The following is a 25,745-nucleotide window of genomic DNA, read 5'->3' on the forward strand; positions in this document are numbered from 1 at the left end:
TGGCCAATTTTCCGTCCCTTTGAAGTCTCCACCAAGGAAGAGCTGAACGGCTTCCTTGCAAGGGCCCAGCTGCAGCAGGGGGTGGAGGCCTGTGCCCGATAATTGCAAGGGAGGGTGCCCCTGGCCCCATCGGCCTTCTCCCAAGGGGACTCTCGGAAGAGGTGGGGGGAGGGCAAATTGGGTTCCATTTCCTCCCAGGAGCACAGGCGCTGCCAGAACATGCTGTTGGTAACTGTTTATCGGGGTCCGATTTGAAGCTTCCCCCTTCCTGCCACTGACGGGGGTTTCCTTGCAAGAGTTGCTCTTCAAGACCCTGGCCGACCCAGCAGATAGCAAGAAATGGCCAGGCCCGTCAGCAGGGCCGTGAGGCTGTCCAGGCTCCAGCCCAGGGGCCGTCAGGGGCAAGGGCCCAGCCAGCAACATTCTGGAGTGCTGGAGCAGGTGGAGGCACAGCCCTGTCCAAGAGGTGAACGGGGGGAGGTGCTGTGTGAGCCTGTTCCCCGGCCGCGCAGCCCCCCCACGCCACCTTCCGCCTCCTCAGGTTGGGCAGGCCCCCCTCTGCTGTCCTGAGCCTCAGTGAGTCGTGCCCAGTTGCTCCCTCCGCCAGTCTGTCTCCTGCTGCCCTGGCCGGGGACACCCAAGTCGGGCTCCACTCTCCTTCCCTCCGCAGACTGGGGACTTGGAAGCTAGTGAGGCTGCCATCCTATCCACACTTACCTGGGAGTAAGCTCCATTGACTATAATGGGATTTACTTCAGAGCAGTCACGCCTAGCATTGGGCTCTGAGGCTGCCATCTTATCTACACTTACCTGGGAGTGAGCTCCATTGACTGTAATGGGACTTACTTCTGAGTAGACGTGCCTAGGATTGGGCTCTGAGGGCCCAGTCCTGCCCAGCTTCCCAGCACTGATGCAGCCATGCCAACAGGGCATATGCTGCATCTTGTGGTGGGAGGGCAGTCACAGAGGCCTCCTCAAAGTAGAACATTTCTTCCCTTTCCTTAGTGGCTGCATTGGCACTGGAAAGTTGGATCGGATTGGGCCCTGAGTGTCTGGTCTCCTCCACCCCTCCCAGGGTGACCAGATGCAATGGAGGCCAGAGGCCCTTTACCTTGAACCATTGCATGGAAGAGGGAATTGGGGCAGGGGCAGCTTTTTAAACCTTCCCATGTTGAGCTGCACCTGCCACCTCTGGACAGTGGTTCAAGGTAGAGGCACTCTGGCCTCCACTGCATCTGGCCACCTCCCCACCCCTTCGGTCTCCAGCAGGCTCATTTCCAGTCAACCCCCTCCCATGGCCCCCATCGCCACTTTCACACACCTCTCCGTGGTCCCATTTTCCTGCCCCCTTTTCTTTCTGTCACTCTCAGCCGATGCTTTCCTCCCCCCTCCGCACCCCACCAGTCCGTCAGTCAGTCCGTGAATTAGCAGCAACCAGGAGCAGGTCCAACAAGGGCTGGGAGGGGAAGGCAGCATTGGTGTGAGAGAGATGCCAGGCTGCTGGAGGTGTTGAACGAGAGTAAGCGGAAGGCTCGGAAAGCCCTCCTCTGGGATGTTCCCTCCCAGTTGCCCCCGGAAAGGAGCAGAGAAGGGAAGTGGGGGGGGGCGCAAGGGGAGGGCTGCCAACGGCTGTTCTGCTCCCTCTTCCTGGATTGCTGGGCTTCCGCCTGGAGAGGGGTCACTTGTAACCCTCTGTGCAGTTTGCACAGGGAGCAAGGCCCAGCGGGGACTGGGCTGACGCTGCTGCTGCTGCTAGATGGGTGAGGGATGCGGCTGGGAGGCTCCCTTTGAGGAATGGTGGCTGATGGGCGTGACTGGAGTGTGTGTGTGTGTCATTCTTAGTCCTTATTTCCCCCTTACATTTTTTGTCCTCTCTCAAAGTGGGGAATATTAATATTAAGGGGGAGCCCCCTTGCAGGGTGGAGATGGGTTGAGGGGGCCGGTCTCTTCTCTCTCACTGTGTGTTTCGTTTACTTGCAGTCTCCTGTCAAGTAGCCTCAGCCAAGCCATAGCTGTTGGTGCTTAAAGCTCGCAGGCAGGGCCAGACAGGGCTGCCTGCGTGTTTGAAGCAAGGCAGGAGTCAAGCTGTAGTTGCAACAGGAGGTGGATTCTTGACACCCAAGAAAGTCTTCCCTTTGGGAGGTGGGGATTGCAGCAGGAGAGGACCCAGCAGTGATTTCCTGCCTTGTTTCTGTGGTGCATTCTTACTCCCACTTGGCATGTAGTGGTTTCCACCGGTCAAATGCAGGCGATGCAGCGGGTCTCACTCCCAGGAAAGTGTGCGCAGGATCACAGCCCAAGTCTGGGGGGAGGTTTGGGCTGACTGGAGATCCAGGGCCGCTCAGACCTGTTGGATTGACCTTCCTGATAATGTTGCCATGATAGGACACAGGAGCCAGTCTTACTAGGTGGTCTGAGGAGCGCAGCTTCAACAGCCCAACTCCGAGCTGTGCAGGTTTGTGCTGTCAGCTGTAGTGGGGTGAAAGATTGAAGTGCTGGAGGGGACCCCAAATTCCTGAAAGCTTCGGGGCCCAGCCGTGGGTTAATACAACCCCGCCTTGGAGTTGGGGAAATCCTATCCTGGGAAGTCACCCTTGGCTGGCAGAGGGGCGTTGGGGTCTTGTGGCCTGGGCCCACACAGCGGCCAAAAGGCGTCTTCCGCATAGTGCTTGCCGACCAGAGGAAGCGGATCTGCCTGGGTTGGGGTCTTGGCAGGGGGGAGCAACACTGCTGGGGAGCTGGAGGCACCAGAGCCGTGGAGAGCACAGGCGCCCCTCGGGGACTCCTCAGCCTGAGCCAGCGGGATCCTCCCTGGCCTGGACCTGCTGCAGGCTCTCAGAGGTGCTTTGACTGCCCTCCAGAATGGCCGGTGGGCGTCTTGTGGCTGCTGGTTTGCAGGTTCAGAGCTGCTTGAAGGAGCAGCCGTGGGGGCGTCTCAGCCTTTCACCCCGAGCTGTTTTCCTGATGCACATTCCTTCGCCCTGAGCTGCGGGGGGGGGGGGGGGTTTAGGGGTGCTTGTGGTCATGCCAGTGGCCTTGTTTCCCCCAGTGGGGCTACTGGAAGCTTTGGGAAACGGCTCGGGAGCAGGGAACGGAGCATACCTCCCCAGGCATCACTGCTCCACAACTTGTGTGTCCCCCCTTTGCCCACAACTGCTTTCAGACAGGACCTGCACATGGTCCTCGGGTGCTGAATGAGTAGCAATCCAGGAGGCATTCAGGGCGATGCTGTGTGAATGCGCTGGGGACATGCAGGCACCACAGCCAACCCCCCCCCCCCGCTTCTGTTGGCTCCATTCGGGAAGAGGAACAGTCTTGTGCCTCTCTCCACCCTCCATGCGCTTCTGCTCATGCCTCGGGGCAGAGGGTTGGTCACTTTTTTAACGCGACCTTGTTCAGCACCTTGTTTGCTGACGGCAAGAGGCGAAGGACAGTCGGCCACGTGCCATTTGCGCACTTTTTCCATCCTGTGGAGCACTTCTGCACTGCTCCTCTCCACCCTTGAGCCTGGGTTGGCAGAGTGGCGTGTAAGAGCCTGGCCTGGGCAGCTCCCCCTGGTATATGCCCCCTGCACTATGGCCACCACGGCTGCCTCAGTTCCCCCTCTGGGGTGGCATGCCCACATCTCCTGCTCCTGGCCGTTGAGGCAGAGCGGACTTGACAGCGATCGGTGAATGGCCGGCCTGTATGGCTGACGGCGTCCGCAGTCACGGTTGACTGTTGGGAAGCATTACGTTCAAAGCAGGGTGGGGGTTGGAGGAGGGGAGGGCTCTGGAGGAGGGGAGGACTCGCCCTCTCCCTTCCCCAGCCCCTCCGAGAGAGTCGGAACACATCACCGTCAGGGTGCGCAGCTGGAATGTGGCAAGTGGATGCGAGCCCCCCTCCCCCCAAAAGGGAGCTAGGAAGACAGAGATTATTTTTAAACATCTGCTGCCAGCAGCTGGCCCAGTGGTTGTCAGTTGTCTGGGCACGCGCACTGCCCACGTGACAGCCCTGGCCCCAGCCGGCTGCGGCCCTTCTCGTGGAGCGAGGAGCCCCTGGTTCTGGAATGGGCCTGCTGCTGCTGGGTCCTGCCTGAAGTTAGGGCGAGGGACGTATCCTGTCCAGGACGGTTTGAAGAGGGAGGGGGAGCAGGGGGAGGCTGTGCCCTGTCATCCAGGATCAGAGTTGGTGCTCGTCGAGCTGCGCAGCCTGCAGCTGCCTCCAGGCAGGGCCGACCTGGCTCCCCCTCTCAGGCCCCCTTGGCAGTCCCCCCTCCCGGTGTCCTCAGGGTCTGCAGGGGACCAGACTGCTGGTCTGCAACCTGGCAAAACTGCTCCTCTGCAGGCCAGAGCTGGTGCTCTGTGGTTGGACCAGGCAGGCCAGAAACCCTGGCAGGGCTCAAGAGACAGACCCGCTGGCTGGCAGCCTGCGCACCCACTGCTGCAGCCACCCCATTTGCCCTCCCCCTTATAAAGGCCTGCTCCTCCAGACAGGAATCCAGCCTTGCATCTCTAGCCCAGCTCAGGAAGGGGCGAGGGGAGACCTGTCACCTCTGTTGGAGGACTTGGGCATCATTCCCTCCACTATCTCTCCCCGCCCCCCCAAAACCCCCAGGGCGTAACCTCTTAATCCTCAGCAGTGAATCATAAATCTATTCAAATTAAATTTGCAGTGACTTCAATCTGTAAGCTCCTTGGGGCAGAGGCCATCTTACAGGCAGCCGCACACAGGGATGATGCCATGTAAACCTCAGGCAACAGTGATTGCCTTTTGGCTTGTGTGTGATCAGAGCGGTTCTGAGGCTTGCGGATCTCAGGCGTTGAGCTGCGTCAAAGTCCCCTCCAGCCCAGCGCCCCCCCACAGCCCTCTCCGCTCTTGGGCTGGGTGGACTTCTCTCCCCCTGCAGTCAGAGGGCGGGGGAGGGGAGCATGTCTTTGCACAGCCTCCCCCTCATTCCTCGGCCCCGCCCCTTTTCTGGGGGGGTTCTGCTAGAAGAGGCCTGCAGGGGCCGCCTGCTTTCCTTGCAAGGCCGTCTTGCCCATACTCAGGAGGCCAGGACAGGGTCTACTGGGCTGTCCCGCTTGTCATCCCCCCCCGCAGACGTGTGCACACCCAGCAGCAGAAATTATGCAAAAATAAACACAGCTGCAAATGCCCCCCTTTATACAGATTGCAGAATTCCGGCTCTTCCTTGATACAGAACTGGGGGTTGCCTTGGTGCGCAACCCTGATCCTCCTCTCCCACGTCCCCTCCCCACACGCCCCCAGCCTGCCTCGTGGAACCGCTTTCCTGCAGAGCCGTCAGTGGGTGCAGTGCTGTCCGTCCACTTTCGCGTCCTTCCTCTTTGGGGCGCGTGGCGCTCCCTCCTTCCCTGCCAGGGCCGGGGATCCCTCCTGGGCCTGACTCTGCCTGGGCACTCAGCCCCGGGCCAAACGCTGCAGGGTGAGAAGCAAAACGGGGTCCTGATCCTGCGCCTGGAGTGGCGCTCCCTGCTCTGTAGCAGAGAGTCCAGGCCCAAGCTGGCCGGTCCCAGAGGCGCGGGCGCCGAGCCAGGGGGGCCCCTGCAATGTGCCCAGGGGGCAGCCCCCCTCCCGTCTGCGCAGCCCTCCTTTCTCTGCGGCCTTCCTGGGCCGCTCCGGGTGTCGGCTCCCGCCTGGCGCTTGTTCCCGGTGAGGCTACACCACGCTCTCCTCCAACTCGTCTGCGTCGAGGAAGGGCCCCGGCCTCTCGGGGGCCGCGCACTGCACCAGCATCCCGTGCACCGACTGGCTGCGCTTGGTCCAGATCAGGCTGAGGCGCTTGGCGTAGCCGTAGCAGGCACTGGAGGAGACCATGTCGCCCATGTCCAGGGAGCTGCTGCGCTTGGTCTTGGTGGAGGTGGGGGCCCCCCAGGCCGCCGCCCCCTCCCCTGTCCTGTGTCCTGCTGGCCCTCCCGGACGGGCAGCCTTGCTGGCCCGTGCCGCCCGGTGGTGCTTTGGGCCCCGCTCCTTGGGGGGCGTCCGCTGGGGAAGCAGGCCGTTGGGGTGCCCGCCGCCGTTGGTTTGGGAGCAGACGTGGGTGACCTTGGGCAGGCCGCTGTGGGCGGAGCCGCAGACCTTGTACTTGACCATCATGACCACCGTGAAGACCAGCAGGGTGGCCACAATGACGCCCCCCACGATCACCGTCAGGGTCCCGCCCAGGAAGTGGGCGTGTAGCGAATGGCAGTCCGGGTAGGCCTCCCTCGTGGCAAACTGGGCACAGCCCAGCAGGTGCGTGGCTGCCAAAGACGTGGCCACGTCGTCAAAGATGGCCAGTACGCAGAGGTCGTACTCCACGCTGGGCACCAGGTGCTTGAGCACAAAATGGCGGCTGCTGGCCGGGACGATCCTGCCGGGGGACAGAGAGGCCAGGTCAGTGAGGGGGTCTCTCGGGCCACCCTGCCCCCTTCTGTGGTGGGCGGGTTTGACCTTCTCTTGCCCTGGCCGATCCCAGGGCCAGCCACAGGTTGTCGTTTGTGTTTCCTAGGGCAGGCGAGGGAGCAGAGGGGGCCCTGCGTCTGCCCTGGACAGCAGATTCTGGCACGGAGGGGAACACTCCTTGGGAGTGGCACACCTCTGCATTTGCCACCCTCCGAGGCGCTTTCTCTCAGCCCTACATTTCCCCAGGTCTCGGCCAGTGGGGGGCAGAGGACAGCCATCCCCTCCCTGGAACTCTGCGCCACCCAAGCCAGGGCAGGCCTGCTCCTCAGGCAGAAGTGGCACTGCTTCTGAGTAGGTCAGGAGGGGGCGGGGAGGGGTTTGGGTTCAGTGGTGCTTCGAAGACCACAAACAAGAAACAAACAAGGGGAGAGGTGCTGGAGAGACCTGCGATCTTGAGAGGAGGCCTCATCTCACTGCAGGCACTTAGAGCAAACGTGCCCTAGAGCTCCATAACCACACCCCCCCCCCAGCTGCAAACCAGACCAGGGCCCTGGCATTGAAGGAGGAGAATAGTTCCCCTCCCTTCTCCTGGCTTTCCAGGCTAAACCCTCCTGCCCCGCCCCTAAAGACTGGATCAAGAAATCTCTTAATTAGTCTCTAAAACTAGTTTTGAGCCAACCATTTAAATCTCGTTTCCCAGCCTGGAACTGGCCTTTTTCCCAAGCAGGCATCTGAGTGGGTTCCTGTGCCACTGAACATGCAGGGCCCTGCTGTGACCCGGAAGCCTGGCCCTTCTGCATTCATGGCGGGGGGGGGGGCACATGGCAGCCTTGCCAGTCTGGGAGGCGGGAAGGAGGCCCGCAGGCTCCTTTATGGTTCAGTTCCCCATCTCTGAAGGCAGGGCTTAGCTCCAGTCTGGGCTCCTGAGGAATCTGCACTGCGTCTACACTCAGAGTGCTTTCCAGATGGCTTAGACCTCTGCATGGAGAAGCTGCACCCTTGAACTGGCGAAGCAGAACACAATGCAGACCCCTCCCCACTCTGCATATGGACATTGTCCTGCTGTGGAGGAGGGGGCAAGGTGCTTTGCAGTTGCAAGAGGAGAGCACCTTGTGCCCACCCCAGTTCCTCAGATGTTGCTTGCTTCCCCCCTTAGAGGCCAGAACTTTGCCTGGCAACTGCTCCTGAGCGAGATGAAGGGCTCCTTAACCCCTTCATCCTAGGAGAGCCATCCTGCTCTCGGCCTCAGTCGCTCGTACAGCGACTCCTGAGGAAGAGGGGTTGGAGAGGCCTGTGCCAAGGGGAAAGCCCGCCAAAGCCTCCCACTGAGGAGAAGGAGGTTGGAGATGGCCCAGAACGGGGGCAATGCGTCCTCAGCAGAGCCACAGCCAGCCGAGAAGGGGAGAGCTGGCTAAAGAGCCGTTGGCAGAAGCAGCAGCTCAGGTGCGTAGCCAAAGCCCCTGTGGATCAGGCCTTGCCTGGAGTCACATCCCCTCCCCGCCGGCTCCTTACCTGTAGATGAGCGCGTCGTCCACGGTGCAGTTGTACTGGATCTGGTACAGCCACGCGGCATAGGCAGATTTGTCCGCTGCCCAGCGCACCAGCGCCGAGGTGGCTGTCACATCCGACACCTCCACCCTCCTCTCGGCGGCAGCCCCCTCGGTGGCGTTGGCCGAGGTCTTGGCCGAGGAGGCGATGTCGGAGGAGCCGGGGGGGTCCTGCTGCGGCACCGTGGCGCTCCCGTTTCCCCGGTGGGGCAGGGGGATGATCTTGAGGTCCACGAGGGCGGTGGACTCCCCAGCGGCGTTGATGGCGATGCAGGTGTAGGCCCCGTCGTCCCGGATGGTAGTCACCAGGAGGTCCAGAGTGCCGTTGCGGAAGGAGACCGTCCGGGACGAGTTGGCGACGATCTTGTCGTCGGGGGAGACCCAGTGGATGACGGGCTCCGGGTCCCCAATGGCCCGGCACCGGAGTGTGGCCCGCTGACCCTCCAGAATCCAGAGCCGGTGGGTGTGGCGCGTGATGAGGGGCGGCTCGCAGGTGAACTCCTCCTCGGGCACGGACCAGAAGTAGCGCCCTGCCACCTGCGGGGGGGAGGCACAGGTCTCCAGGTCGTCCTCCCGGGCCAGGCGCCGCAGCCAGAGCAGCTCGCAGTTGCAGTGCAGGGGGTTTCCGCTGAAGCTGAGCACCACAGTGGCCGTGTAGGGGGTGGGGCTGATGACCCCCAGCTGTGAGCGGGCGAAGAGCGGGTCTGGGGGCAGCGTGTGGAGGCGGTTGGAGGTCATGTCCAGGCGGGAGAGCTTGTAGAGCTCGGCGAAGGCCCCCTCCATCACAAAGTCAATGAGGTTGTGGTCCAGGTTGAGGGTGTGCAGGCAGAGCATGCCCTGGATGCCCTCCCAGGGCACGGCCTGCAGGTTGTTGTAGGAGAGGTCCAGGTCCTCCAGGCTCAGCAGGAAGTCGTCAAAGGCGGCTGCCGAGACGGCCACCAGCTGGTTGTTGTTCAGGATCAGGTGCTGGAGGTTCAGCAAGCCCCGCAGGGCCTCCTCCCCGATCGCGGTCAGCCGGTTGCCGTCCAGGTGCAGCGAGCGCAGGCTCTCCAGGTCCCCGAAGGCGAAGGGCCGGATGGTGTCGATGGTGTTGCGCGAGAGCGTCAGGTCCACCAGGCCAGTCATGTTCAGGAAGTCGGGGCTTCCACCGCCCGGATGAAGTTGTCGGCCAGGCGCAGCTCCACCGTCCGCCGGTCGATGTTGGGCGGGATGAAGAGCAGGCCCTTGTTGGCGCAGAGGGTGCTGAGCGACTCGGACAGGTTCTGGCACACGCAGTGGAAGGGGCAGGCTTCCACCTGGGCCTGTGCGCGCCCCATCAACAGCAGCTGGACCAGCAGCAGCAGCAGCCTTTCCATGGTAGCCGGCTGGGCGGGAGGCTCTGGGGGAGAAACAGAGAGAAGGGGGTGAGGAAGAGGAGGCTGGCAGCCACGGCAAAGCTCGGGATGGGGGCACACCGCCTTGCTCCTGTTCCCTCTCTTGATCGTTCCTGTGTAATTAATCTGTGGAACTCCTTGCCAGAGTATGTGGGGATGGCACCTGAAGGCCTAGATCAGGGGTGTCAAACATAAGGCCTGGGGCTGGATGCGGCCCGCAGAAGCTTTTTATCCGGCCCTCAGCTGCTGAGCGGTGCTGAGGTGTTACTGCTAAAAGGGCAGCCCCACGGAAATTGGGCTCTCCCATATCCTGAAATATGACTTGTGTGTTTTCTCTCTGTCATTTGAAGTTAATGAATTCCTAAGTGAGAAAAAGTGCTACTTTTTGGCCATGACCTGTTTAATGACATCACTTCCGGCCCTCGGCAGGCATCATGAATGCCGTTCGGCCCTCGGTTTGGAATGAGTTTGACACCCCTGGCCTAGATGCCTTCCAGAAGGAACTGGACGGATTCATGGAGGAAAAGCCCATCGCAGGTTACGGGGCCCGGTGGGCAAACGCAGCCTCCTGGCTCTAGAAGTGGGCTGTCTCGGACCCGTCAGCAGCAGGACGAAGGTGTCTTGTGTGCTCCCTGAGGCACCTGGTGGGCCACTGCGAGATGCAGGGAGCAGGAGGGCCCGTGGGGCTGTGCCACTGGGCCAGGCCTGCCTGTCAGCAACTGGGAGCGAGTCGCTTGGGCAGGGCCCATCCTGGTTCTGTGGGGGAGAGGCCAGTGACGGCTCCCCCAGCAGCAGCCTGGACTGGCCTGTTTGGTCAGGACCACTCAGACTCCCTGTGTTTAGTTCTTCCTTGGCGAGCCTGAATCCGGCCTTTTGTCTGCTTCTCCATTTGTGTCTTGTTTGAACTTTCAAACTCTGCTGGGAATATTTTTGCCGAGTCTGAAAATACAGCAGGCCCCACCTGCCTGCACTGCTTGGCCTCGCGTGTCAAGCGCTGCCTGCGTTTCCCGAGGACGCCGCCATGCTTTTGCTCCCTCCTTCCCTCCCTCCCTGACCTGGGCCTGTTCTGCCAAGCGCTCGACTTTCCCAGCCTCCTCCACTCAGCCCTCCTGCTGCTCCCAGCTGTGACACCCATGGGGCGCCAGAACACTGCTGGGCAGCTGAGAGGTGGCACCAGGGAGCCCTGTTCAGGGACGGGGGCGGGGGGGCCCTGGCAGACGGGCCAGGAAGGAACCTTCCAGCGGTTTGTCCCAGGCTTCCCCGGAACCCAGCCTCAAGCCAGGTTTCAGTGGCATGTGTGTGAAATAATACCCAGATCATGTGTACCTGATCACGTGCAGAGTGCTTTTTGTGGGGTTCCAAGTCAAAGCGCATAGCTCCTAAAGCAGAAGTCAAAATGTGAGCCCCCCGTCCACACTGCATTGCAAGGAGCCCCCCCCCCACACCTCAATTCTGGAGCTGGGAGGCTTTGGCTTGGAGGAGGGGGCGGTCTGTGGGGTCTCCCTGGTCACTGTGTAGAGACCTTTGGGTGACACTTTGCAAGGCAAAATGGGGAGGGGGCTGCACGCTCTGGTCCCCTCCCTCCCTCCACACTAACTGCCCCCCTCCGTTTTGTGCTTTGCAAGAACTGTCGTGCCAAAGCTGTTCAGCGAGCCCTTTGGGGCTCAGCTCCCCACGTCTAGAGCCTCTGGCACGCAGCTGTGAATGTGGAGGGGCTGTGGGGCGGCACCCAGCCTGCCCCCCCCGCCTCAAACTGTCCAGCAAACGTTTTCCCATCATCTGTGGGCAATTCCTGTGCTTGCAAGTGCAAGACTCAGATTTGTCCTGGCACAGATTTTAAGACCAGGTGATGATGGCAGAGGCAGTGACCAGTCCCGAGGAGTGGGGGGGGGGGGCTCTCTTTCTGTGAGAGTTGTTGGGATGTTACAGGCTCACCCCAGACTTTGCATGTGTCTGTGTTGGTGACAGCAAAGGGCCAAGCCGGGGGAGGGGGGTGTGGTGGAAGGTCTCCATGGTCTGGATGCCCAGAAGTTCTTAGAGGTGGCTCTCCCAGTGAAACGGGGGCAGGGAGACAGAGTTCCTGGCTCCTATCCCCCCCACCAGCCCTCCAGGGGGCTGAATCACTGGGAAGTTATTCCCAGCCCCTTCCTGCATCCCAGAATGCTGCATCCCAGTGTGTTTGTGTGGGTGGGGGGGGGGATAGGAGCTTGTTTATAACTTGCCCTACACAACATGGTCCCGTCTGTGTGGGGCGGTGGGAGATGGAGGCAGATTGCGCCCGGGCAGCACCGCTGGTGCAAGGCCCGCACTGGTCCCGAGGGTGTTGGGAAGAGAGGCGTGCGAAAGGATCCCGTGGCAGCAAGCAAACCCCTTCCAGGGTCGCTCCTGGATCCCAGCCGCCTCTGGGACTCCTGGGGGGCTTGTAGAGGAGGCAGCGTGGAGGGAGCCTTTGTACCCAACCCAGAGCCCTAGCTAGCCAGCCTGCTCTGGGCTAGCCAGCCAGCCAGGGTGACCTTGCCCATCCCCAACTCTCTGTGAGAACAAGGGGGCAAGGGAAGCGGCCTGTCCAGATGTGGACTGCAGACTCCTTGCGGGCAGGGGCCTGATTTGTGGTGTGTTTCTCTGCCAAGAACAGTGCTGGGCATGGATGGCTTTGAGGCAAATTGCGATCAGACGGGATGTGACCACACGTTTTGCAGAGGGGGAGTGTGAGCCCCAAGAGCTGGATTTGAACCCGGTCCTGCATCTTGCCTCTGCACCAGCCCAGTCAGTGGCGTGGCCAAGCCCTGAGGCGAAATGCCCTTTCACCTAGAAGACCAGGTGGGGGCACCTGCAGGTGGAATTCCCTCCCCTTGGAACTGAGAGCAGCTTCCTCTTCAGGAAAGCCTTCCAGGCACCATCAGGGCTGTTTTTACAAATCTTTTGCTGCCTGCTTTCAGTCTGCTGCTGCTGCTGCTGCTGCTGTGTGTTTTGTCTTGTTTTGATTGTTTTTAAGTGCTTTGTATTTTTAATGTCGATCTGTTGCCTTGTATTTGAACCTGATTGTGAGCGCCTTGGGTGCCCTTCGGGGAGAAAGGCGGGATATAAATCGAATAGCCCTTCAGGGAGGGGGCTGAGCCCCGTTGGGTAGGGCCTGGTTTTTTGCGGAGGAGCGAGTGCCTCTTCCGGGGCTCTGGTGTTTGGGGCTCCCGTGCGTTGAGAGGCCCCTCTAAGAAAAGAGATCCCCCAGACACCTATTCTTGCTCCTCTTCGTGGGGCTCCCCTACAGCAACGGCCCCCCCCTGCCGGCAGCTGTGTTGTGCCTTGCAGAGCCTTGGACTGGGGGGGCCTTTGTCAGCTCCCTGAGGCCGCTGCGTGGTCCCCCCTTTGGGGAGGGCACCCCCTGTGCTCGGCTGGAGACCTCGGGGTGGCTCGCTGCCTTCTCTCCCTGGCACGGAACAGGGAGGGGGGGGGTCCAGGCGAAGCCCCCTAGACAGGGATTTCTAAGGGCTGTGGGGGTGCAGTGAGTGGCAGGAGGGACGGAGGGGCTGGCAGCGGCCAGGCGCCTGGGCTGTGGGGGGCCAGCCCTGGGGGGCGCTGGAAGGCTGAGCATCTCGCGTGGGGGCGGGGGGGGGGAGATCAGTGGCGCCTGGCTCTGCAGAGCCCGTTGCGGGCGGAGCCTCCGGCCCCCCTTGTGCTGCCCCGCTCCGGGCTGGGCTTCTGCAGCAGCAGCCGATGGGGGGGGGCTCGGGGCTTCCGTGCAGTGGGGGGGGCGCCCCGCGAGGCCCCCTGGCGGCCGCGTCCGGCTCTGCGTCCGGCCCGCGCCCCTCGCTGCAGGCAGGGGGCGTAGATGGGGGAGGGGCGCGCGGTCTCCAGCCGGCTTTTCGGGACGCGACGGAGCTGCCGGGTCATTTGCAGCCCCCTCCCCAGCCCGAGACCCCCCGCCCCGCTCACCTGCTGCAGCTCCGCGATGGGGCGGCTCCTGCTCAGCCCCGGCCGCCCTCGCCCCGGCGCTCGCTCTCCGCCGCCTCCTGCCTCCGCCCGGCTGGGGAGGGCGGGCGCCCGCGGCCGTCCTTGGCGGCGCCCGCAGCGCCCATGGGGGGGCCCCGGCCGGCCCGGAGGGGCCGCCCTGCAGTCGCGGGCATGCCGGGCTCAGCCCTCGGGGCTGCTGCGGGCCCCCATCCGCGGCCGAGCCCTCCTGCTGCTGCTGCTGCTGCTGCTCCGGTGCCCGCGGGCGCGGCCGGCCCTCCCGCTGCCGGGCCGGGCCGGGGGCGCGCGCAGGCCCCCCGGGGACGCGCTCCGGCTCCCGCCGCTGCGAGGGGGGCGATCGGCGCAGCCCCCAGCCCGGCTCGGCCCCTCCGCCGCCGCCGCCGCGCCGTCTTCGCCCTTCGCGGCCGCGCTGGCTGCTGCGCCCGCCTGGCTCCGCCTCTCCTGCTCCGCGCTGGCTGCTGGCTGGCTGGCCGGCCGGCCGGGGGCGGGCGGGCGGAGGCGGCGGGCGGCAGGGCGCGCAGAGCTGTCCGGGCTGAAACCGCCCCCTGCCCGGCTCAGCGGGCGGGGCTCCCCTGGGACCGGCGCCCCAAAAGCCCTGCAGGGGACGGAGGTGGCTGGCTGGCTGGCTGGCTGGCCGCTCGGGGGAGGAAGAGGAGGGAGCAAGACTGGCAGCACCTCCCAGCAGCCTCCTAGTCTCTCTTCAAGCCCAGCTGCTGCTTCTGGCCCCTGCTGCCTGCTGGCCAGGGCTTGGCCTGAGACCAGGGGCTCTCACAGGACGCTGCAGCGGGCCAGGCTTGCTGGGGGGGGGGGGTGTCCCAGCCAGCCGGCCTCAGGTTTGTGTTTCACAGCTTCTTCCAGCCAGAGAGTTCTCCACAGCCCGGTGGCTGCGTCTAGAGGGGCGCCCTGTGCACCCCTATGCTGGCCGGCGCTGGTCTCCTCCCGCTCCTGGGTCCTCTTTGCAAGAATGCACCTGAGTGCCAGGTGCAAGGGGCTGGCAACAGGGTGCAGGTCTACTGTGGTCCTGCGTGCTCCCTGAGGCGGCTTCTGGTGGGTCACTGTGGGATGCAGGGAACTGGACGTGGCAGGCCCTGGGCCTGATCCAGCAGGGCTCTTCTTAGGCGGAAACGCAGATCACGTGCAAAAGCATATCGCGGTGCGCAGTGTCGTGGCGGCTCTCTCCGTGTCAGCATCGACAGTGAACCGATTTATCCTGGAGGGAAGAGACTTGACTGAAGGAGGAAAGAAGCAGATCTGGTAGAGGGCAGGCCGAGGAGGGGCACCAGGGAGGCAGGCAGGGCCACCTAATGGTTGCAGCAAATGGCTTTCCGAACCTGGAGAAGGCCTCTGTCCTGCCACCCCCCTGCCTATCACCCCGCAGTGGGCACTGAGCAGTAGACTGCCCCTGAACGTGCAGGATCCAGCCTTCTGCCCTGGCCAGCTGCCACTGGCAAAGCCCCCCTTCTGATCCCCCGCCTGCTCTCCTCATGGCCAGCTGGTTTCTGCCAAACCTGGAGGGTTCGGTTCTGCCTGATTCAGGGAGTTGACTTCTCAGGCAGTAGAGGCTTGCTGAGAGGGAGGTCTCAGAGGAGGCCCCTTCAGTGCCAGCCTGTTGGGGGCTCACCCCCTCCCTTGATGGCTTTCTGGAGCAAAGAAAGGGGGCAGGACAGGCAGGGGATTGGGGGCAGTTGGGGATTGGGGGCGAGGGGGCTGGGCCGGAAGGAGCTTATTGCGTGTGCTGGTACAGCAGGTCTCTGTAGCACGTGTGTGGCTGTCTGTGTGGCTGTGGGCAGGAGGTCTGGTCTAGAGGGTAGAGCCTCCGTCTGCCTGAAGATAACATCCACAAGGTCGCCAGTTCGAGGCCACCGGCACCGTGCGACCTTGGAGCGGCTGACAAGCTGAGGCCGAGCAATTCCATCTGCTCTGAGCGTGGGAGGATGGAGGCCAGAGTGTGAAGCCAGATCGGAATGAAACACCTTGAATGTAGTCGTTCTTGAAAGAAAGAACCTTCTTTGAAATGGTAAAAATCCCTATTTAATAAGGGATTTAATAAAGCCTGCCTCTGTAAACCGCCTTGAATAAAGTCTTGAATAAAGACCAAGAAAGGCGGTATATAAATACTTGTTATTATTATTATTATTATTATTGTGTGTGAGTGCACAGTCATGCCTCCCCTTGAGTGACAGCTGAGATGTGGCCGTAGCCAGCTTGCAGGCCCCCTGAGTTCTTGGGGAAGAGAGGGGAGACCAGAGAGTGGGCCCAGATCCCGGTCTCCACCTTCTCCTCCTCCCAGGTTCTGAGCTCCAGCCGCTCAGAGGGAGTTGGGGCAGATGGATGGTTGTCCAGGGTTCTGCCTCCAGCAGTTGTAGGAGTGAGAGGAAGGCAGGGCTGGAGCAGCCTTCAGTCTTACCAGTTCAACACCGGGCACTCTGCCGCTCTCTGGTTCAAGACATGAGCCGCTCCAGGTGGTGAATGGCAATACATGAAGACCTTCCGTGGGAGATGCAGGAGCTGCGAACTCCAGACCGCGTGTGGCGAGAGGCCAGAGCTTCGGGGCGCGCTCAGGCAAAAGGAAGGGGGTCTCGTTCTGCAGACAGCGCATTGCCTTGTCACTCCTCTCACTCCCCTTCACACAAAGGGGTTTTTTTGGCGCCCTGCAGAATCATTTGAATTGCACAGGTGACAAGCAGCCAGGTGATTAATCCGTGAATAATCCTCTCCTTGGCTGACAGCTGTGGAGAGGCACTCTCCTTTCTTGGCCCTAGAGAAATGGGGGGTGCAGAGACAGTAGAGGCCCTGGGCATGTGTCCCCCCCCCCCCAGACCCAGCCCACCTGGCCTTGGAGAGCACCCGCTCCCTCCTGCAAGGGGCTTCCTGTCTGTTGGTGAGGAGTGGCTGCCCTCTGCTGGAGACAACTGGGTGTGCAAAGCCTTTGTGGGGAAAAGAAGCCCCACTTGGCAACAGCGGCAATGTGCAGAGCCAGCCCTTTTGTTTTGCCACCCGTGCACTGCCTGCCCATGGCTCCTCCAGGGCATCTGGCTGGCGCGAAAGTGGAGTCCTGGGGGAGACGGACCCATGTGATGTGGGACTGATCCAGCAGGGGGCACTTGTGCAGAGGAGCGCTTGCTTTTGTCCCCCCACCTGCAGCGCAAAGCTGCTTTTCGTCATGATGGGGCTGATCCATTTCAAACTGGCTGCTGGCCCAGGGCTGGCAGAGAGGCTGCTGTGGGCGCCCTGGGCGGGGAGAGCAGCTTCCTCTGCCTGTTCCTCTGGACCTCTCAGCAGCTTCTGTCTCGTGGCCCAAGATGCCCCTCAGGACTGGGGCCAGGCCCCTCTCTCTTTCCAGAAGATGAGGCTTTCGTCCTTCCGCTCTGCCCTGGTGCTGTTCGGCACCTCCACAGAGCCTGAGGTTGCTCAGAGGTGGGAAGGAACGTGTGCATACTTAGGTTGTCCAGACTGACTCTCAGCCCCGCCCCCCAATAGAGCTGCTACTGGCTTGATGAGGGGGGTTCAGGCTGTTCTGGATGAGTTCACTCCCCCCCCCGATAAGCAACATTTCTTAGTCAGAAAGCATAACTGAACACTGCTGTAGAAAGTGTGCCTTTCACCAGCAGCAGCCACAGCGCGCGCATGCGCGCACGCGCAAGCACGCACGCACGCACACACACACACACACACACACACACAGAGTCTGGCCCCTGCTGTTCATGCTCTGGTCATATCAAACTTGATTGCTGCAGTGCACTGCTCTTGGACTGCACTTGAAGACTGGGCTGAGCCTTCAGTTAGTGCAAAAAAGGGCAACCTCTCTGTTGCTGGTCAGGTCTCCCTTCTCTGTTGGCCTTGAAGCAGCTCTTCTGCCTCTAGACCTTCCTGTTTACTTCCAGGAGGGATGTGCAGTGGCTGCCTAAAGGACCGGCTGTGCCCCTGGCAACCTGCCCCCCTGGCTATTGAGAGCCACACACAAGCCCTTGGAAGCAGGGAGGGGTGTTGCAACTGGAGACGGAGCCTTTGGGGCGGTGGCACCCGGCCTGCAGACCACCCCTCCCAAGGAGCTCTGCCTGAGGCCTTCAGGGCTCCTGGGCCCAGCTGTCTGGCCGTAGCACTGTTCAGCCACCTGTGCTTTCCGGCTTCCTCAGTGAGCTGTGAGTGTCCTTCTGGCTGCCGAGCACTTTGTCTGCCCCTCAGCCGCTCTCCCTCTTCCTTGCAGACCAACATCCCCTTCCTGCAGAATGTCCTTGGCAATGATCAGTTTCTCCGGGGCACGGTGGACACCCAGTTCATTGATGAGAACCCTGATCTTTTTAACCTGCGAGCTAGTCAGAACCGGGCCCAGAAGCTTCTCCACTATTTGGGTAGGTGGGGAAGGCGCCTGAGGTGGGGAGATGTGGGGTGTGTGTGTGTGCGCTGGTCCCTTTCATGCCTGTTCCCCCATAGTTCTGGAAATTGCAGAACCGGGGGGGGGGGGGCTGGGCCTCCCACCCCATCTCTGGGGCCTGGAAGACGCATGCCTGCTGGCTCCGACCCTGGAGCCTGGGGTGCAAGACACTCTCTCTTCTGGCTCCACACGCCAAGGATGGGCTTATGGGGACTCTGGAGTGGAAGAAGCCCCCCACCTCCAAGTCTCATCCGTTCAACTGGGGAACTCCTCTCTTTCCAGGTCACGTCATGGTGAACGGCCCCATCACGCCGATTCCAGTGAACGCCCGGCCCTCGCCCATCGACCCTGTTGTCCCCTCGGTTCCTTTGCGTGAGTTGGGGGCCCCAGGGCGTTGGGAGGGAGGGGAGGCAGGGGGCCGCCATGTAGCTGCAGCCAGGACTGCTCCTGCCATCCAGCTGGATGTGGAGGAGCGGATCTCGCCAGGCATTAGGCAGCAGCCAGGTGGGCTCTGGGCCACGTCCGTTCAGTTACAGCTCTTCGCAGGCAGCCGACTGCTTCCGCACGACTGATCCCCGCAGTGCTTTGGGTCGGATGCAGAGCCAGACCCCTTCTCTGCATGGAGCCCCCGTGACGTGACGCCAGCAGAGGTTGTCAGAGCAGCCGAGGAGTGGGCCGGCCATCGGGTGCCATCTGGAGAACGTATCACCCAGCTGGGGGGGAGGTGGTGTTTTCCTGCCTTTGCCATGCATCACCCTGATGCATCATTGCAGCCTCTCCCTTCCCTGGACGTGCGCCAGAGCCCCAGGCTCTCTCAGCCGGTGTTGGTGACTGGCTGGCTGCAGACCCACCGCTTTCCTCAGGCTGCTCGGAGGCGGCTTTGCGAGGACTTGGCTCGGCTGCCGTACTGTCTGCGCAAGATTCCCCCTCCCACTGCGATCCCTGGCCAGAGCGGGGTTTTGTTTTCGCCATGATTCAGGCAGAGTCTTTCTCAAACAGGGTTCCCACTTCTGTGCTTTGCATCCTCCTCGGAACCAGTGGCGAGTCCCAGGGGAGGGGGAAGCCCCGCAATGAGACCGGCACTGATGGGGAGGGCTAGCCAGAACTTCCTGAACGGTGGCGTGAGGGCGCCCTGGACTTGGGCTCATCTGCTGGGCTGCACAGGGGCATGCTGTGCACTCTCAAGGGCACTGAAATAGACCAAGGGCTTTTTTCTTTCGCTGTTGGCCAGGAAAGTTCTTTCGCCACCTCCTGGTGGGAAACCCACACAGAAGTACTTCGGAAGACTTGTAGGGGGAAGGCCCAGGCTGGTCCCCAAGTGTGTGTGTGTGTGTGTGTGTGTGTGTGTGTAATCCCAGGTTCAGCTGCCTCTTCTGCTGCCTCATCCTTCTGAGAGCAGCACAGAGCTGGCCTGTCAGACTTGGGGGCACAAAATGGACCCCTCTGGGTAGTTGTGGGAGGGCATAGGACAGCCAGGATTGTCTCCCCTGTTTGCTGCTTTCCCCTCCAACACATATGTGGCCCAAACACACACGTGAGGGGATGGAGAGCGAGGCCCTGTTTGGGCCTTGTTAACACCTGCTAAATATTTGGGTCAGACCAGAGACCTCCGTGCTGGAGGGAGGCGTGGGGGGGGGGCTAACAGCTCCCTGATTTAGGGGGTGCCTGCTCCTTGCGATCGATGCGTGAGGCTCAGTTCAGTCACACCAGACACCCCAGCCCAGCCCTGGTATCGCTATTACTTCATTTTCCTTGTCAGTGGCTAATCCTCAGCCTAAGCTTTGCATTAAGAGAATGGAATAAGGATGTTTAAACCTCATTACATTTCCCCTGAGCCAGTGGGCAAATCTGGTTTTGTGAGTGTGTCTTTGAGAGGTGCCAGCCCTGCGCGCAGCCCTGCACAGTTTACAGAATGGTGCCCCCTCCCAGGTGCCCTTGGGAAGGGAAAAGAGGGCGGGGCCTCGGTGGGCAGTGGGGCTTCATCACAGTTCAGAGGCTCTTGCCCCAAGGCCGCCCCCTGAATGGACTCACGAGTGGCAACATCTGAGTTTAGATCTTGCTTCGGTGTTTATTTGACAGCCTTCCGCCCCCCCCCCCCCAGTTCAGGAGTTGAACTGGTCCCTCTGCTGAGAGTGTTCGGCAAATGGCCACTGACTGGCCTCTTTGGAAAGCCCCCTCAGCCCCTGGCCCTCCTCGGCACCGCTGGGGGCACTTGAGTCTTCCTCTGTGAGGAAGGCCCTTCTTGGGTATACCCCGCAGCTTCTGCCCCCCGCCCCCTTGTCACTGTCTTCATCCCGAGGACATTGCTGGTGTTGGGAGGGAAGGAGGGAGGGAGGGACAGTGGAGCCTCCTCTCCGCCCTCCGCTGCGATAGTTTCCAGGCCTCTGGCACGACATTCCCTCCTCTCCGTTCTCTTGCACCAGGTGAGCCCCCCTCAGGCTTCCGGGACGTCCTTCTCCGGGAAGGACCCTCCGGCTTTGCCAAGGCTATCCGGCACCACAAGGGCCTGCTGCTGATGGACACCACCTTCCGGGACGCCCACCAGTCCCTGCTGGCCACCCGCGTCCGCACCCACGACCTGAAGAAGGTCGCGCCCTTCGTGGCTCACAACTTCAGCAACCTCTTCAGCATCGAGAACTGGGGAGGTGAGCGCGAGTCCGGTGGGCCCCGGACTGCCGCTCTGCTTCTGCTGCAAGAGAAGGAGACCCAGCCAGCTGAGGGGAGGGCGCTTGGGCTGCCGCTGCCCCCTCAGGGCCCTGAGGACCGGGTGGGTGCCAGGGAGGAGTTCCCCTCACAGCCCCCTCTAGCCACGTAGTCTGCCTGCTCTTGGTGTCCCACAACTGACAACCAGGATGGCCGCCAGCCCCGGGTTTCAGGACTGAAAAGGCGTTGGCCGCTCTTGGCCTGGCTGCCGATTCCCACACCACGAGGTGCCACAGCTCCTTCCAGGCTTACTGTAGCGGTCCAGGACTCTGCACATGCTCTGCAGTCTCTCTTCTGTGTTTCTTTAGGGGCGGGTGGGAGGCTGAGCTTGGCAGTCACAGCAAGCCTGGGGGGTGATCCCTGGCAGAGCTGTTCTGCTCACTCTGGCCTCTGCCCCCGTCTCCCCATTCAGGCGCCACCTTCGATGTGGCCATGCGCTTCCTGTACGAGTGTCCCTGGCGCCGGCTTCAGGAGCTGCGCGAGCTCATCCCCAACATCCCCTTCCAGATGCTGCTGAGGGGGGCCAACGCCGTGGGCTACACCAACTACCCAGATAACTCGGTCTTCAAGTAAGTGGGTGGAAGACCCGTTGGCAGACCCCGTTGGCCTCTCGCTGGGCTCCTGAAGATTCTTGTCTGCAGCAGCACCAGTGCTGCGGCTCTCCTCTGCGCTCAGTCCTCCTTGCCCTGCCCCGCCTCCGTGGGGGCTCGAAGCGTAACTCTTACCCAAAGGAGTTGTGGTCCGGAAGCCACGTCTTGGCTCTCCACAATCACAGCCTGTTTGTGGCTTCCACTGACTGAGTTGTTGCCACCCAGCCCTGCATGGGTCTTCCCCCCCCCCACTAGTTCCTGGCAGTCTGTGGTCCCCTCAGCACAGCAGTGCTTGTCTGGTCTCACTACAGCTGTTGGAGGGGGTTCCGGCCCCCTGACCAACGAGCCTACTCCGGCCGCTCACCCCAGCGTGGCCTCCGCTGGGAGTTCCAGGAGGCAAAGGAAGTCTGGGGCCCACAGGTGTTTCCCTGCCAGCCTTGCCTTTTCCAGGCCGGCCACTCTGCTCCTGCCCCCGCGCTTGCTCAGGAGTTGCCTTATGTGATTCTGTCCTCGGACAAGGATTCACGAGCCAGCCAGTCACATCGCCAAGCCAAGCCAGGGCGAGGGAAGGGGGGGCGCTCTTGTTTGCAAGGCAGTCGTTCTCAAAGTGTCTTCCCAGAGGGAGACATTTCTTCTTCCACTGAAACCCCACCCTTTCTGATTCAGTCATACCTCGGACCACGATGGAGAGCACCTGCCCTGGATCTTTGGGTGGGTGGGTAGGGACCCCTTCCTGCTGCCCCCCCCACGGCAAAGCAGGATCCCTCACTTTGTCTCCCTCCCCTCTGCCAGGTTCTGCCAGGTGGCCAAGGAGAATGGCATGGACGTCTTCCGGGTCTTCGACTCCCTCAATTACCTGCCCAACATGATGCTGGGGATGGAGGCGGCAGGCCAGGCTGGGGGCGTCGTGGAGGCTGCCATCTCCTACACCGGGGACGTGGCCGACCCCACCCGCACCAAGTACACCTTGGAGTACTACCTCGACCTGGCCGAGGAGCTAGTCAAGGCCGGGACCCACATCCTGGCCATCAAGGTAAAAGGGGGAGCGGGGGCTTGAGGGTGTTGGTGGCCAGGCTTCTGAAAACATACACCCATGCGGGGTGGGAGAAGCAGGCAGATTCAGGGCTCCTGTGTCAAAAACACCCTGCCTTTTGGTGGCAGACTGAGGCAGCCGTTGAGGTGCGCAGAAGTTCCCTGAAAAAGGGTCTGGGACTGAAATGGGTTCTGAACTGCGACTTGCTCTGCCCACGGACTCACTTCTGAGAGGGGGGGGAATCCTGCCACTCACCACACACAATGCAGTGGAGAGGACCCTAAAGGAGGCGGAGAAGGAGGGAGGAAGAGGGGCCAGGCAGGTGGCTCTGCCAGAGAAACTTGGGGGAAGAAGGTGTCGGGGTGCAGTGGAAAAAGAGAGGGGAAGGGAGCAGGGACTTGATGGTTCAGACCACAAGGAAGGGCTACGGACGAGGGGGGGGTCTGAGAACAGGCTGCAAAAGCTCTTGGGGGGGAGGAAAAGCTGATTTTTCCAACCTAACAGACATTCTTGACTGAAACCACAAGCTCTCTAGAGGGAGGGAGGCCCCAGGTGTCCAGTATGACCTCAAGAGGTGTCCTTAGACTGGCCAGGGGGGGAGGCGCCTGGCTGAGGACTCACTCCCTCTGTGCCCCCTGTCTTGGTTCCTGTCTTCTTTGTGGCCCCTCCCACTTAATTCACTTGTGCCCCTCCCCTCCCGCCAGCCCCCTCCTGCCTCAGCAGCCCCCGTTCTCCGTTGCAGGACATGGCTGGCGTCCTGAAGCCCCGGGCCTCCTCCCTGCTGGTGGGAGCACTGCGTGAGCGCTTCCCCAGCGTCCCGCTGCACATCCACACCCACGACACCTCGGGCGCTGGTGTGGCCTCCATGCTGGCCTGCGCCGCTGCCGGGGCCGACATTGTGGACGTCGCAGTGGATGCCATGTCCGGGATGACCTCCCAGCCGAGCATGGGGGCCATGGTGGCCTGCGCCCGCGGGACGGAGCACGACACAGGTGCGGACCCTGGCCCGGTCAGAGGGCAGTGAGATCCAGGAAGAGGGGGCTGCAGGGGGTGCAGGAGGGTGATAGCGCCTCTCAGAATGGAAAGTGGTCAAATCCTGTGGTGCCAGGATGGACTGTGCCCCTTCAGAGTGCGGGAACTGGCACGACTGCTCCCCAGTCCAAGAATTTCCACAAACCGAATAAGCAGGTCAGGTTTGGAGAGGGTCTCCGCTCCTGGGCATCAGGAGGGCGGTGAAGACCCACCTGCGAGCCACAGCCTGGAGCGACTGGCACGGTTGCTCTCCCCCCACCCCATTCTGCCACATGCCTGAGTCCAGGCCAGTCTCGCCTCCACCAGGAGCCCAGGGTGCAGAAAGGGCCTGGCAGGCTGGGCATGTGGGTTGCAAGCCACTGAGGAAGAGGGAGCAAGGCCCAATGGTTAGAGGTGCCAGCAGGTTGTCCTGTGGCTGCCCCAACTCTGAAAAAGAGCCTCCTGGAAAAGGAGGCCTCCTGGGATCAAGCAGTGAGGGGAGGGGCACGGCTCCTTGTACGGGGCCGCCTCTCACCTGCTCCCCATTCCCTGCGCTGCCCCCTGCAGGGATCCAGATGGAGAAGGTTTTTGACTACAGCGAATACTGGGAGGTGGCCCGAGGCCTGTACGCCGCCTTTGACTGCACGGCCACCATGAAGTCCGGCAACGCCGACGTCTACGAGAACGAGATCCCTGGGGGGCAGTACACCAACCTGCACTTCCAGGCTCACAGCATGGGGCTGGGCCACAAGTTCAAGGAGGTGAAGAAGGCCTACGTGGAGGCCAACAAGCTCCTGGGCGACCTCATCAAGGTGAGACTGCTCCGCCCGGCTCGGTTTGGCCCTGCTGTCCCCTCCAGCTACCTCTCCCCTCCCTCCGAGCCCCACACTGGCAGCCCAGAGAGGACGCAGCCCCTCCAGAGGCTACCGTGTAAACCTTTCAGCCGTGACCAAGTCTTCCTGTGGGGCTCTGGCAGCGCTCGTGCTGTTCCCAGCCGGGAGGTCCAGTGTTGGGAGTTGGCCCCACTGCTCACTTCTTCTCCCCTCCAGGTGACCCCTTCCTCGAAGATTGTGGGCGACCTGGCGCAGTTCATGGTCCAGAACAACCTGAAGCGGGAGGACGTGGAGGCCCAGGCCGACGAGCTCTCCTTCCCGCTCTCGGTGGTGGGCTTCCTCCAGGGATCCATCGGCATCCCCTACGGGGGCTTCCCTGAGCCCTTCCGCTCCAAGGTAAGGGTGGAATTTGGAGAGCAGAGGAGGGTTGGCTGGCCAGCGGAAGTCTCTGTACGCTTCCCGGGGCGGGAGCAGGGATTCCCTAGGGGTTCCGTCTGGTTCCTGCGGGGTTTCCAAGACCCTCGGCCAAGCTCTCCTGACCTCTCGTGACTGTCCCAGGTGCTGAAGGACCTGCCCCGCATAGAGGGTCGCCCAGGGGCCTCGCTGCCCCCCATGGACTTTGTGAAGCTGGAGAAGGAGCTGTGTCAGAAGCACCAGGAGGAGGAGATCACTACGGAGGACGTCCTCTCGGCCGCCATGTACCCCAAGGTCTTTGACGAGTTCAAAGACTTCACGGCCAACTTTGGGCCCGTCGAGTGCCTGAACACCCGCCTCTTCTTGGAGGGGCCCAAGATCGCCGAGGAGTTTGAGGTGCGCATGAGAGGGTGGGAGGGGTCCCCTCTGGAGGGCACGGAGCAGGCTAAGGCCTCAGCCATGGGGAGAGTCTCTTTTGCTTCTCCACCACAGCAGAACTGGGAGGGTCATTGAATAAATGGGTGGAGGCTAAGAGGAGCCAGAACCCCTCTGGTTAGGTGCAGCAAACCTCCGACCCAGGAGCCAGCAGCGTCTCCCAGACAGGGCGGGCAAAGGACCCTTCTCTTTCCAGGAGGGCTGCTTGAGGTCTGTGTGGACGGGGCTGAGTCGGGGCTGCCCCTCCTCCGTGACTGTGGGATGGGGGCTCTTGCGGGCGAGGGTGATGCTGCCCCGCCCAGCCTGGGCAGAGAACTGGCCGCCGATGGCCTCCCCTCCTCCCGCAGGTGGAGCTGGAACGGGGCAAGACGCTGCACATCAAGGCCCTGGCGCTGGGAGACATCAACCGGGCTGGCCAGCGGGAGGTCTTCTTTGAGCTGAACGGGCAGCTGCGTTCCATCCTGGTCAAGGACACCAAGGCCATGAAGGTGAGCGGCGGGAGGGGCCTGTGTGTGGAGACGGGCTGCTGGTCTGAGTGAGGTCCCAGAGGGGCTCCCCCTGCTTTGGGGAGGGCCAATGCAGCTCAGCATTTGCAGGCGTCGCTCTTGGCCCTTCTCAAAACATCTCAGAACTGACAGTGTGAACAATATAAATGGGCCGAAGTCACCAGCCTTAGTGGGCAGCCGTCCACTGCAGGGATGAAAGGAAGCAGGGCTTGGAAAGGCCGCTCTTGCTCAGGGAAGGGCTGCCCTGTATCAGATCGGGGGGAGGGAGCAGCGGGAATGCCTTCTGTGGCTCCTCCCTCGCCGAGGAGCAGGCTCCCCACAGAGTCAAGCTGGGTGTGGAAGCAGCCGGCCTCTCACTGCCCTTGACCATGGAGGTTCTGCTAGCTGTCAGGTCTCACAGCTGCTGACCTACTTCTGGGCTGCGTTTGTTTCAGTCTGTGAGCCCAGCTGCAGGATGTCAGAGGAAGGTGTAGCTTTGCCTGTTCCACTTCAGAATGGGGGGGCGGGGGGGCACAGCTGAATGCTGCCGCCTGGCACAACAGAGCTTGACACCAAACACTCCACGCCCACCA

General features: G+C 62.0%; 2 protein-coding genes across 3 annotated transcripts in view; one reads left to right on the top strand and one right to left on the bottom strand.

Annotated features, from left to right (window-relative positions):
• PC (pyruvate carboxylase) overlaps positions 1 to 25,745 on the top strand; it is a 101,464-nt gene that overhangs the window by 74,594 nt on the left and 1,125 nt on the right. For both annotated transcript variants that reach the window (XM_066610231.1, XM_066610232.1), the window contains 10 exons: positions 17,481 to 17,625; positions 17,931 to 18,020; positions 20,072 to 20,293; positions 20,764 to 20,920; positions 21,734 to 21,974; positions 22,717 to 22,966; positions 23,553 to 23,797; positions 24,035 to 24,214; positions 24,377 to 24,628; positions 25,015 to 25,155. In XM_066610231.1, the coding sequence (XP_066466328.1) occupies positions 17,481 to 17,625; positions 17,931 to 18,020; positions 20,072 to 20,293; positions 20,764 to 20,920; positions 21,734 to 21,974; positions 22,717 to 22,966; positions 23,553 to 23,797; positions 24,035 to 24,214; positions 24,377 to 24,628; positions 25,015 to 25,155 (1,923 nt within the window). The remainder of the gene's footprint in view (positions 1 to 17,480; positions 17,626 to 17,930; positions 18,021 to 20,071; positions 20,294 to 20,763; positions 20,921 to 21,733; positions 21,975 to 22,716; positions 22,967 to 23,552; positions 23,798 to 24,034; positions 24,215 to 24,376; positions 24,629 to 25,014; positions 25,156 to 25,745) is intronic.
• On the bottom strand, positions 5,173 to 13,320 carry LRFN4 (leucine rich repeat and fibronectin type III domain containing 4). The gene is given in 4 exon segments (XM_066610240.1): positions 5,173 to 6,352; positions 7,897 to 9,070; positions 9,073 to 9,309; positions 13,238 to 13,320. Coding segments are annotated over 3 exon segments (2,082 nt in total). The 5' UTR covers positions 9,287 to 9,309; positions 13,238 to 13,320; the 3' UTR covers positions 5,173 to 5,658.

This window comes from Tiliqua scincoides, chromosome 15 (genome assembly GCF_035046505.1).
Source record: "Tiliqua scincoides isolate rTilSci1 chromosome 15, rTilSci1.hap2, whole genome shotgun sequence".
Classification (NCBI taxonomy): Eukaryota; Metazoa; Chordata; class Lepidosauria; order Squamata; family Scincidae; genus Tiliqua; species Tiliqua scincoides.